Source organism: Symphalangus syndactylus, chromosome 24 (genome assembly GCF_028878055.3).
Source record: "Symphalangus syndactylus isolate Jambi chromosome 24, NHGRI_mSymSyn1-v2.1_pri, whole genome shotgun sequence".
Lineage (NCBI taxonomy): Eukaryota > Metazoa > Chordata > Mammalia > Primates > Hylobatidae > Symphalangus > Symphalangus syndactylus.
In genome coordinates this window covers 63,032,532-63,046,479 of record NC_072446.2, presented here as the reverse complement: position 1 = coordinate 63,046,479, position 13,948 = coordinate 63,032,532, and the positions used below count along the sequence as shown (strand labels likewise).

Here is a 13,948-nt window from a genome sequence, read left to right as displayed (position 1 = left end):
TGAACACAAGCTCAATAGGCAGGGTAGAGGTGGGTGGGTAGAAACTAAAAGCCTGGAAAGAGATGCAACATTGCACTCTCATTTGTATATGATAAGAAGAGTATTTCAGATCAGGTGAGAAAAGGATCAATGATTTCATGATTAGTGTTATAACTGGTTGGTCATATAAAGGAAGAAGTTATATTCCCACCTCACATATTGCGTGTAGGTAAATTACACCTAGATAAATTGCAAATACATTTGAGATTGACATGGAAAAAACAAAAACCACCACCACCACCACCACCAAAAACACTTTCAAAATAAATGAGTGAATGAATAAATGAATTGATGAAAAATATCAAATGAGTAAAATAAAACTACTGAGACAATTCAAATATGAAATACACTTGTGTGTGTTCCCAGGGAGGACCCTGTTAGGAATGTCAGACTGTAGTTTCCTTGATGTGCGCAATGCTTCTTTTCTAGTTTGTCGCTTATGACCAAACCCTGCTCAGTTCTACAACCTGTGTTGGCCTCCCATCTTTTCCAGGTGAATTCACCTCATCCTGGCAGAATGCCCTCTGTGTGGGAGGGGTCTTGCAAGCTGACTCAGTGCCACAGGGGCCACCTTGGTCATGGAAAATGGGCAGGCACTCTTCCCTGTTGGAGGTGAGGCAGCCTGCTCCCAACCCAACCACCTGCCACAGCTGTTTGCCCTTCAGGCTTCTCAAGCCTGATTCTAACAGTAGTCTATTTTGTCCTAATACTGCAGGGAACCAGAGAAAACACCCACAGAAACCTGAAGGGAAAAGATTCAGCAAAGTGAAACATTTAAACTTCTGTACATAGAAAACAAGGTTAACAAAGGTAAAAGTCAAAGATCACAATTGGAAAAAGTTATTCCCAATATATATGACAACATGTTAATATTCTTAACACTTAAAGACTCTCACAAACCAACAAAAAAAAGAATATCCCAATTTAAGAAGTAGGATACGTTTTTAATAAGGTTTAAAACAGGCAAAACTTGGCCGGGTGCGGTGGCTCACGCCTGTAATCCCGACACTTTGGGAGGCCTAGGAAGGCGGATCACGAGGTCAAGAGATCAAGACCATCCTGGCCAACATGGTGAAACCCCGTCTCTACTAAAAATACAAAAATTAGCTGGATGTGGTGGCGTGTGCCTGTACTCCCAGCTACTTGGGAGGCTGAGGCAGGAAAATCGCTTAAACCTGGGAGTCAGAGGTTGCAGTGAGCCAAGATTGTGCCACTGTACTCCAGCCTCACGACCGAGTGAAAATCTGTCTCCAAAAAAAAAAAAACAGGCAAAACTGCACAGCCAGGATGGTGTGACATTTCTCAACCCTTTTGTCATTATCACATCACCCCAAAGAATGATTAAGACATTGAGATATCCTTTTTCCCTAATTGACAAAAGTTAAAAAAAATAATAATACCCCGTAGTTTCAAAGGAGTAAAGAAAAGAGCACTCTCATATACCATTGATAGAGTAAATTAGAGAGCAATTTGAAAAGGTATCAAAAGCAGCCATTTAACTTTGTAACTCTATTTTGAGCAATTTTGTCTTTAAAAAATGAATAAGTATTTAAACTTGAATAAAGTATTTAAATAAGTATGTCCAAGAATAATAATTGCAGTGAGACTAATAGTGATAAAATTAGGGAAACAAGTATGTTTCTAACACTCAGAAATTGATTTAATATATTTGGTGGATCTGTTTAGCATAATATTATTTAGTCGTTTGAAATTATAATGAAGTTCTTTAGAACCATGGTCAAGAACAAAAGCTCTGGGATTAAGTTGCTTGAACTCAAATCCTAGTTCCTCCTGTCGACCTAAAGAAAGAAACTGAAGCAAAATTAATATAGAGAGTTTATTTGGGCCGAAGTTGAGGACAGCCTCCCAGGACACATTTCCAAGTTGCCTTGGGAAGTGCTCCCTCCAGCCTTTGCCACAAGCAGGTTTTTAAAGGCAAAGAGGAACAAGGAGTGGTGCAAACTTACCTGATGGCAATTGTCACTGATATACAGAAATAACATTGGTTAATAATTGGCTATACATTGCTGAACTATAGGTTATGAACTATAAGATGTCCAGCATATTGTTCTTAATCATTAGAGAATTTGTAAAGCCTTCCTCCCAACCATTTATCTTCCTAACAAATTATCTGCTATCATTTAATTTAAATTATCAAGGCTCTTCCTGTGTTTCTTTCTCAAAAATTTGTAGCTAGGTCTAAGAAACGTAGTTTTATTAACCTGAGCTTTTGAAGAAGGGACCAGCCTAAATATGCAATATGCCTAAAGTATATTTTAAATAAATATATTCTTGTGGCCTTTTAAGTTGCCTTAAGAATGAGCAGTTTCTAAAAAATAGCTACCAAGTAGAGATCTTAACTTTCTTTTAAAAAGAAATTTTAATTAACATATTTTCATGTAAATCAATTTAAGAAACACATTTTCAAGAAGTGAATTTGATTAAATTAGCAATGAACATCCCCGCTCCAATTAGTTAATAGGCACCGCAAAACCTTTCTTCATGAATAGTGCCAATTCCTCTCAAACCAAATTATTACAGATTCCGATTAATGAGATTTTATTGCATTTCTCTCAAGCCTCTTAATTTTCTTTTAAGAGTATGTTTCAGGAGAATGGGACTCTCGGAGGAATTGTTTGGGAGGAGAAAAATGAAAGCGTATCTTCGTTTCTTAAAGCCTTTTGGCAATTTCCTGAGACCTAGTAGAGTTCTGACAACGTAATTGCCCTTCTCCTGACGATGATAGAAATTATAGCACAGCTCAATTTCAACTAGCAGGCATATTTCTGCAAGTGCAGAATTTAGTCCTATAGGTTTGACAAAGCCAAGCACAATTCAACAAGATATGACAGTAATTTTACATAAGTATAATACTTGCCAGCAAAGTGATATCTGGGATGATCAAACAATGTTGAAACTCATAGAAGTTCAGAATTTGTAGATCTACCACCTTCCACCTTCCCACATAAATACCATAAGATGAGACACATGAAGCCCCAGAGATTTTTAATGACTTGCCAATCAATGTTTCCACAGTCTGTAGGTTGAGAAGACTAGACATCAGTTCTCTTGAGGCCCGCTGGAGAGCCATTTGTACTGCCCCATACTGCTCATAGCAAAAACGGGAAACCATCAAGATCAGAGGTCACTAAACCAATACAGCTGCCCCCTGTTTTTGTACAGTTTTAAATCATTGGAATAATAAAAATAAGAATAAGACTTTATGACACATGAATATTATATGAAGTTCAAATTTCAGTGTCCATAAAGCTTTGTTGGATCACAGCCACACCCATTATTTTGTGTATTGCCTATGACTGCTTTCACTTTACAATAGCAGAGTTGAATAGTTGCAGCAACAACCACATGGCCTGCAAAGCCCAAACCATTTATTCTCTAGATCTCTATCAAAAGTTTGCTGATCTAGATAAGTACTTGACATCACAATGATTTGGAGAAAATAAATCCTCCAGATTAATAGCAGTGAGCCACATTTCCAAATCTCAGTTCACATCAGCCAAACACCAAGCTCCTTCCTTTAGACTAAAAGTCTCTCATTAGAGCCAAATATATTAAGAATACAAACTTCATTGACATCGGCACCTGAGTACATAAAGAATACAAACTTCATTGACATTGGCACCTGTGTATAACTTTTAAGGCCAGTGATATCAACTTGAAGAAGACCAAGGACATCATCAATGTCTGCCCCTAATTTCTCATATCCAGGTGATTATCTTTGGGAAGAGGAGCATTGAGGGTGGCAAAAGAACCATGTGACAGAAATGTAATACCAATCCACTTATTCTGTACTCTTCCTGATAATGCAAAACAGTTAGATCTGGTAGTACAATGGAAGTCATTTCTGACCATCTTGACACCTGTGTTTCTTCTCATAGACAAGACATAACCTAAATATGTGACCTGACTTTTCACCTAGTGTTAAGTAGCCCAGGGTTGAAAAGATTTAAGTAGCAGGGTCCAGGAGTTTATCCAGACTTTCCCTATTTTTCATCTACCTATTTTATGTTTCTATTATCATCCTTCAGGGTAAAGATGTGTATATTCCTCTGAACTATTCACCAGCCTGGAGCCCCTATATAATTTGAGTCTATTTTAGTGAGCCCAGAAGGAGTAGAATAAACTCTTCTAATGAAGAGCTAGAACTAAAAGACCACATAGGGGCCTATGTATTAATCTTCATCAAAGGTACAATATAGAGCCTTTCCTCTTATAATATACTACTTCCAGACTTAATTCTCTGCCATTTAGTCAAAGTAAAATACAGAAGGAGTAATGAAATCACAGAACTGAGGTTCAGCAAGGTCCCTAGAGTTTAGTCTAACTTACTTTTACGAAAGCGCATGCCAAAGTCCAGAAAGTCTCAATAACTTTCCCAAGGTCACATAGTTAATGAATGGAAAGGCCATGTGTATCACAAACTCAAGAGTGCAAGAATTATTCAAGTTCCTTTTTTTATTACCAAGTTAATGTTGGCCCCAATTCCCAATCTGGATTTCTATTTTTAGTCCATATTGAGGCTCCCATTCTTCAAGATGGAGCAAAGCTTTTAGATTATTATGCAGCTCCCAACATCAGGGCTGTCTCCTGGTCCTTGGTCCCACAACCACACTGGTCAACACTGTTGGCCCACTGTTTAAATATAAGCCCTGTGGTCCAGCAACCTAGTGTCTCTGTCCTGTGTTGGAGGCTGAGGAGTCTGTGGTGAGGACAGAGACTCCGGTATCTAGCATTCCAGCCATGTTCACGCAACTTGCAACTGTCCCCAGGTAGCTACCATCAAGAGATACGAATGGATCGATTGACCCCAGTCTTGATCAAATCCTCTTTACCCTCTGCTTCACATACCTTGAGCCCTCTCCTTTGAGTACTCCTAATGGAATCCCTTCAATTTGTGTAAGCTTCTATAAAGACTGGAAGGAAATAATTCCTGCTTTGGACCCTGTATCATGAACCTCTCTACGAACAAAAGACTAAACCCAACCTGGTTACTTACTAAACATGGAAGGAGGGGAATAAAAAGTTTTTAAGGAGAACGTACATACATTAATATTTCAAAAAATTGTCCTATGATGTTTATAACAACAAAGCTTTATATATTTAAGAACATACAGATGCTTAGCAACCCTTGGGCTAACAGCTGCCAAAATTTCCTGCTTTGGAAAAAGCCATGGAATTGTGATGAAGTGTTTCACCTCTGGAGTCAGACATGCTAATTTGAATCTTGGCTCTAAACTTACTAACTGTGTGACCTTGGAACCTCCAAGGGGTCTTGAGGGTAAACTAAACTCTCAAGGTTTTTTTTTCCTCATCTATAAAATGAAGATAATAATAGTACCAAACTCAAAAACTTGGATGACAATTGAGATAAGGCTCAAAATATTTCTGTCTATTAGGCTGGCACATTGTTAAGCAGATGGTCTGCATTTATCAGTTCTGTCTCCTTTAAGTAGCATCACGTTGATACCTGTTTCCTCACTAGTTAAATAAGGATACAGTTGCCTACTTTATAGAATATGTGTAGGTGTGAGGATTAGAGAGGATATAGAGTATGAGGATTAAATTAAGCAATCATGGCACATTGGTGAACACTCATTACACATTATTTAGAAAAATAAATAAAACTTTACGGAAAGAAAATTGAGACCAGGGGATGAGAGAGAAGTTATTATTCTGTCTACTTAGAAAATCTTCTCTCATCATAATTATTTGATGTGAAGGACCATCATAATTATATACCTGTGCCCCACTTAAGGTTTTTATTTACATCTGATCTAATATTTGCTGATGCTTCAACCTGCCAAAAAGCAGGTTGATTTGTGGTTTGTTTAAAATGAAGGCCTGAGTAAGCGGGCAGTTGAAAGTTATTTCCACCATTTTTCCAGACTTCACCATGATGGAGGGTCCTTAACCCAGCAGCAGTGGCCTATGCTCAGCATAACTGTATGACCTAGACCCATTTCAGATACTACATCTGGCTTCCTCTAGACTATCTCGGAACGTTGGCCAGAAAAAGTCACTCGAGAAGCAATATTGCTCCATAACCTCCATTAGACTGGACGGAAGTGGATCAAAGAGGACAGCAGAGTACCCCAAATGCTTTTGAAGCATAACTCCAAGATGGAATTCTTTAAGCAGAATGTGAATGCTGGCTTTAATGCAAGAATTACCAGTTCAAGCAAAGTGGCACAGATGGGAACTCATAGCTCTGACCCACAGTGTGAATGGCAAGATGGAACAGCTGGCAGGTCCCCATAATAAACCACCTGCTCTTAGGCCAGGTCTAAGGAACAGTTTATGAACAGGACATTCTGGACCAAAAGTGGCTACAGTTACAATTTGGAAAATAGGTCTTCACGTGGGCTACAAAAGAAGAATTGGTAGTTGTGAAACAGGCTTGTTAATAACACCCACACTCTTTGTTATTAACCAATGTCAATATGTAGGCCAGTAATCTCTGACTAAAGAGTACGAGCCAGTCAGTATCAATAAAAATTCAGTAGACATGCATATAGTCCATAGATAGAATATCGATACTTTATCTTGAATCTAATTTTTGATTTGACTGATGGCAGCAAATGTGGCACTTGGCACATGAAAAGACCACTTAGAGAGCTGACAAGAGGATACTTCCAGTTTGTGTTTATTACTTTATTCATAAGGCAGGTTTTGAATATAACACTGGATAAATGGACCACCAGGACAAAAATAAGATTCATTATATGCATAACATAGCAATTCGGAGATCCATTGTCAATAGCCAATCTATGGCTGTTATTGACTTCCAGAGACTAAAATGTCATAGGGAAACAGAAAAAAAAAAATTGTGGATTTATTTATGCCTTCAGCTAGCATTATAACTATGCTTTCTTAGGAGTTAAAAATGCCAATATTTATTTACCAAAGACAAAATGTTGTACTTGATTTCTAGAATTACCTAAGTACTTGGACCACCAACTGCAAGTTGACACTTTTACTCAATCAGGGTATGGCCTGAATTAATGTTTGTAGAAAGCAAAGCTTCTAGTGACTACTTAATTCCCCAAGCTCTTCCTACATTTTTATTTTTTGAATATGAAGAGCAGGAAGAGAAAAGCTGCCCTTGATTAAAAGGAAGATTTTTCACTATTCCTTTAAAAACCCACCTCACCCTAGACTAGTCCAATCTAACTTTCAAAGGCATGGCTTCCTGAAGTAGAAGTGGTGAAAGATCCTCAGCCATCCTAGGAATCTTTCAGGTTTGTTAATAAAATCTGAGCTATGAACACTAAACAGAGAAATTCCATGGTAATGGAGTTTGGGGATTATTGTTTTCTATATAAATGAAGGTAAGCCCCTAGATGCAAAACCGCTCTTAACTTGTAACTCAGCTGTGAGACATCTGGTCATAGAAATTGGTCTTGCATCTAGGGGCTAAAAATCACTTTCCTAACCATGTGCCCACTGGAAATCCTGAAAAAGGACTGTGTCTGGGGACCTCAGACCTCAGATGGACACCTGCATTTCCTTTTTCCTCTCTCTTCCCTTGTTTTCTTTTTCCCTTTTTTCTTTCTTTTCTTTTTCTTTTCTAATGAGATCTTGCTTTGTCACCCAGGCTGGCATGCAGTGTTGTGATCACAGCTCACTTCAGCCTTAACCTCCTAAGCTCAATCCTCTCACCTCAGCCTCCCAAATAGCTAGGACTATAGGTGCATACCACCATGCCCAGCTACTCTACTTTTTATTTATTTTTTAGAGATAGGGTTCTCACTCTATTGGCCAGGCTGGTTTCAGACTCCTGACTTCAAGTAATCCTCCTGCCTCAGCCTCCCAAAGTGCTGGGATTACAGGCATGAGTCACTGTGCCTAGCCTCCTCCATGTCTTTAAGCCAGGTCTAATGGAAAGGATCTTGTAGGGAGCAATTTCTCAGAATGGTCTTAGACGTACCCACTTCTCATGAGTTGGCTGGCTGTTTTATTGCGTGACAACACATCCCATATCATCCTAACAACTTTTAGTGATGCAACTGTTGGAGATACACTCCTGAGATAGCAGGTTTTGGAAAGATTAAGGGTAGAGAAAGACACATGGAGATGCATCATGAACTTCTGCTCATGCCCTTCTGGGCGACTGGGCCAGTTGTCACCTGACCCTCTGGGCAGGAAAGGGGAAATATATCAAGTTGGCAAAGCGTGGGCACCCTGTGTCTTTACTAGAAGGCTTCTCTAGGAATCAGTGTCTTCAAGCTGGTATTCACCAGCTAGTCACCTTGTTGCCTTGGCATTTAATGGCCTTTTGATCTTCTTCCCTGTGCCATCTCCTACTCTAAGCTCAGCCCTGTCTTCATTATTCATCAAAAGACCCCATATAACTCTACAAGTACCTACTATGTGTCAGCACTGTGCTAGACACTGTGGTTGCCAAGACAAACATCTATGACACCATCATAGACTGTCTGATACTATGGCCATCTATGATACTATTGTCAGTATCTATGGAAGTCATGGGATCTCACACACAGTATCTGCACCCCAAGAACTCTTTCTGTACTAGAGAAGATTGCCCTGGGAACATTCTCAGTTCAACTTAATAAGTGCTATAATTATCATATGATAAATGTTATTCAATCTCGGAAGAGAAAAATGACCAGTTCTCCCTGGGGAAGCTGAGAAAGGCATGAGAGAAAAGATGAAGGGCAAAAAATGGTTTTATGTGGAGGAAACAGTACATACAACATCAGGAAAGCCTAAAATGGCATTTTTCTCAATCCCTCTGCAAACTTTCAGGAAAGGTAGCCAGATTTCACACAGCTGGTAATGGAAGAGCTAAAGCCAGAACCTAGTCTTCTCATGCCCAGGCTGTTGGCCTCTTCACTATCTGTTCTTGGAACCATTCCAATTGGGAAGAAGCCTCTTTTAGGTAAACGCATATCTGGCAAATGATATGCCCATGTTTTATTCCCAAATATTAGTTTCTCTTTCTGTTCCATAATATATCTTTGATAATACAAAGTTTGAAATTACAATGTAAACTTTTAACATTGCACCAAATCTTGAGTCAGATTGACTACTAGAACACTTGTTTTTTGTTGTTGTTGTTGTTGTTTGTTTTTGTTTTTCTGTTTTTTGAGATAGAGTCTTGCTCTGTCACCCAGGCTGGAGTGCAGTGGCACAATCTCAGCTCACTGCAAGCTCCGCCTCCCAGGTTCACATCATCCTCCTGCCTCAGCCTCCCGAGTAGCTGGGACTACAGGCGCCCGCCACCACGCCCAGCTAATTTTTCGTATTTTTAGTTTCACCGTGTTAGCCAGGATGGTCTCGATCTCCTGACCTCGTGATCTGCCTGCCTTGGCCTCCCAAAGTGCTGGGATTACAGGCTTGAGCCACCGTGCCTGGCCTTTGTTTTTAAGACGAAGTCTCGCGCTGTCACCCAGGGTGGAGTGCAGTGGCACAATCTCGGCTCACCGCAACCTCTGCCTCCTGAGTTCAAGCAATTCTCCTGCCTCAGCCTCCCAGGTAGCTGGGATTATAGGCATGCACCACTGCACCTGGCTATTTTTTTTTTTTTTTTTTTTTTGTATTTTTAGTAGAGATGGAGTTTCACCATGTTGTCAAGGCTGGTCTTGAACTCCCGACCTTAGGTAATCCGCCCACCTCAGTCTCCCAAAGTGCTGGGATTACAGGCATGGGCCACCACGCCTGGCCTAGAACACTTGTTTTACTATGCCTTCTAATAACTTTGGGGATAAACAAATTCTAGCTTTGAAAAGCAAGGCCCCTCAGTGTGACCTCTCATGAAGAGCAAAGATCACCAAGTGCCTCTTCAACATGAAATGCAATATAAATCTTAGAACTGACCACTCAATACCTTCTTACCATTGTAGCACAGTAAGAAAATTAATTTACCAATTTAAATAACTTCTTATATCATACTCTGTATAGTAAACTATGTTGATCCTTAGGCAGAAGAAAGTATGTTTATAGCGGCCCTAAACATGCTAACAACACTTCTCTAACTTAAATCTGAGCAACAGCTCCTACGTTCTATGTGTGCAAATTACAGCATCTCTCCACTTGTACATTTATCTGTTCTGTTAGATCATTTAGAAAGCACTGCTCAATAAAAACATGAGGCAAGATGCATGTGTAATTTTAAATTTTCTAATAGCCATATTTAATAAGTAATAAAACAGGCAAAATCAATTTAATTATATATTTTCTTTAACACAGTATATGCAGACTATTGCCATTTAAATGTGTAATCGCTATAAAAAAAATATCAGGCCAGGTGCAGTGGCTCACGCCTGTAATCCCAGCACTTTGGGAGGCCAAGGCAGGTGGATTGACTGAGCTCAGGAGTTCAAGACCAGCCTGCGCAACATGGTGAAAACTCGTCTCTACTAAAATACAAAAAATTAGCCGGGCATGGGGGCATTCACCTGTAGTCCCAGCTACTCGGGAGGCTGAGGCAGGAGAATTGATTGAACCCGGGAGGCCGAGGTTGCAGTGAGTCGAGATCACACCACTGCACTCCAGCCTGGATGACAGAGTGAGACTCTACCTCAAAAAAAAAAAAAAAAATCAATGTGCTATTTTACATTCTTTTTGTCATCATACTATGGCTTCAGAAAATGGTACATATTTTACACTTACAGCACATCTTCATAAAGACATTAAATTTCCAATAATTAATATGAAATATAATGCTATCAAAAAATAAATTTGCAATTGGTGAAATGCAGTTTACTATGCTTTAGCTTTACATTTTAAATACCTTAAAATAAAATAAAATTTGAAATTCAGTTTCTCAGTTGCACTAACCACATGTAGCTGGTGGCTACCATATTGGACTGTGCAGACCTAAGAGTTCAAGTGATAGCAAACAGAAAATATGGGGAGCATCAACATTTGCTGTAGCAAAGCATGAGGGGATTATGTTTAAGAAGGGATCAAAGGGCAAGCATGTAAGAGATTGTAAAGAGGTAAAAACTAAACTTTGGAGTTAAACTAGATTATCTCTGTTGCTTTTTATCGGTGACCTCTTAAGCCTCAGTTTTCTTATCTGTGAAGTAAAAATACCTGCATTACTGGGCTTCTAAGATTAAATGAGAGAACCTAAATAGTGAGCTTAACACAGTATCTAGTACATTCCAAAGGTTCAATACATTATAACTAGTTTCATTGGTATCTATGGAAATCATGGGATCTGTTTTGCATTTAGGTGTGGGGAAACTCTGATGGGGTTATAATTTAATTAATTACTTGTGAGATGTAGAGTAAAAAGAGAGAAGAATTGTGGGTTTTTTGGTAAATTATATTTCATTGATGGCATGGTGAAAAGTGCACCAGTCGTAAGTATACAGCTCAATGGATCTCCACAAAGCAAACGCACCTATGTAACAAACGCAGAAATAGAAGATTCAGAGAATCTAAAAACCGTCTTCATGCTCCTAACAAAAGTAACTACTATCCTGACTTCTAACACCGTGGATTTGTTTAGTCTGTTTGCATATTTTATGTAAACGAAATCATACAGCCTGTACTTTTTTAGATGTCTGACTTCTTTCACTCAACAACAGATCTGTGAGATTTATCCACAATGTTGTGTGGAGCAGCAGTTCATTCCTTCCCATTGCTGTATTGAATTCCACTATATAAATACCCCATATTGTATTTTTCCATTCTACAATAGTTGAATATTTGGGCTGTTTCTAGATTAGGACAATGGCAAATCTTCCTGCTACAAGCACTCTTGTATAGGTCTTTTGGCGATGTGTATGTACTGGAATTTGAGTTTTCAATCGGCCTTGTTGAAAAGAGAAGGCTCACTCCTCATGTAATTTTATGTGCAGGCACCTTAGATAAGCACAAGGAGTTGGAGGACCTTGTGGCTAAGTTCCTGAATGTGGAAGCAGCTATGGTCTTTGGGATGGGATTCGCAACTAACTCAATGAATATCCCGGCATTAGTTGGAAAGGTGAGAATTGTTAACATAATTGTCTTCTACTGTATTACTCCTAAGAACTGTAACTCTGAGTAGGTCCTTGTTAGAGGTATGGCTGAGATGGGCACAGTGGTTCACGCCTGTAATCCTAGCACTTTGGGAGGCCGAGGTGGGCTGATCATGAGGTCAAGAGATCTAGACCATCCTGGCCAACATGGTGAAACTCCGTCTCTACTAAAAATAAAAAAGTTAGCTGGGCGTGGTGGCACGCACCTGTAGTCCCAGCTACTCGGGAGGCTGAGGCAGGAGAATTGCTTGAACCCAGGAAGTAGAGATTGCAATGAGCCGAGATCAGGCCACTGCACCCTAGCCTGGTGACAGAGTGAGACTCTGTCTCAAAAAAAAAAAAAAAAAAAAAAAAAAAAAAAAGAAGTATGGCTGAGAAGGTTCTTTTCTTAGGAGAAACTGATTGGATATTGGTATTTTTTAATAAGCATGCCAGCTTAGTCCAGCAAATCTTATCATGATATTGCTGATTATATAATTGCAGCCCTAGACATGGGTCAGAATTCATCTTCAATGACAGTTTAACAAAGCAATCATAATTTTGGGCTCCTGAGTTCCCATCTGCAACTTCTCAGAGCTGATATGTATTAAGCATTTATTTGGACAAAATATTTGTCCTACATTACTCATTTATTTTTTCATTCGATAAACCAATTATTGAGAATCTACTATGTCCTCATATAAGGGAAGATACAAGACATAGAAAGATGAACAAGACCTATGTATTTTAAATTTATGTAGTTTAGAGTCTAATGGGGGAAACAATATACTGAATAAAATAGGACAAATACCACAGAAAAGGCATGCCCATATACGAGGAAGGACAAAGAGCTGCCCAAAACCCTTCCTGAGAAAGTCTGCAATGTCTGTGCAAAAATGGTGAGAGGAGAACAGAATTTTAACAGATAAATAAGTTGAATTATTTAGGACATGAAGAGGGAACAGCATGTGTAAAATACATAGGTTTGGAGGAACTAGAATATAGAACGATGGTCAAAGAAAAGACCAGAGATGAAAGCAGGTGCCAAATGGCAATGAACCATATAATGACAATCATGCTGGTGTTTGAAATTGTTCCTCAGAAAAAAATGGGAAGTTGGCTGGTTCATTGCAAGTAAGCAAGTACATTAATCAAATTTATGCCTTTGAAAATGTGTCTCATCACAACTACATGCAGTGTATGGTCTTAGACTGGATTTTGCATCAAACGAATAATAATGTCTATAAAGAGCTTTAAGACATCGTTAGAAAAGTTGGGGAAATTTAAATTTGAACTGTATAGCAAATGATAGTATTGTAAAAGCATTGAACTTCTTGGATGTGATCATTGAATTGTGATTTTTATAGGAGAATGTCCTGTTCTTAGGAAAGGTGAGGTAGGAGGCTTATAAATAACTCCTAAATGTTCCACCAGAAAAATTACAAATATGCATATATCTAGAGTACAAATATATGGGAATTTTTGTGGCTTTTGCCTCAAAAAAACTCAAAACATGCTGTGTGTGAAACTACAGAGATATAATGGAGAATTCAAAGATTCTGGAAGACCACAAAAGACAAAAGTCCACCATAATTTGCCTGTATTTTTGGTATGCTTAAGCAGTTTTACAATTTAGAAATGTTTAGTTTAAAAAGAATAATAATTTTACAAAGAGTAATTCACAAGCAGTAAGTTAGGCTGACTTTATCCACATACCTCAGACTGAATTGCCATCCATACTTTTCCAAATTCAAAGTTCTTGACTGTAAAACAGTGAAGTTTTTGCATACATGGGACGTTAATACAGTGGAAAATAAGAATCAGAAGTAAGAGCTTGAATTGTCCTGCACAAAAGACCCTTGCCTTTCAGGGGGATTAACTAAAACTGTTCCAAATAATCTCTCATGGAAGTGCCCCTA

General features: G+C 38.8%; 1 protein-coding gene across 7 annotated transcripts in view; it reads left to right on the top strand.

The window, feature by feature from the left end:
* SPTLC3 (serine palmitoyltransferase long chain base subunit 3) overlaps positions 1-13,948 on the top strand; it is a 170,985-nt gene that overhangs the window by 72,600 nt on the left and 84,437 nt on the right. For all 7 annotated transcript variants that reach the window (XM_055265997.2, XM_055265995.2, XM_055265992.2 and 4 more), the window contains one exon: positions 11,892-12,016. In XM_055265997.2, the coding sequence (XP_055121972.1) occupies positions 11,892-12,016 (125 nt within the window). The remainder of the gene's footprint in view (positions 1-11,891; positions 12,017-13,948) is intronic.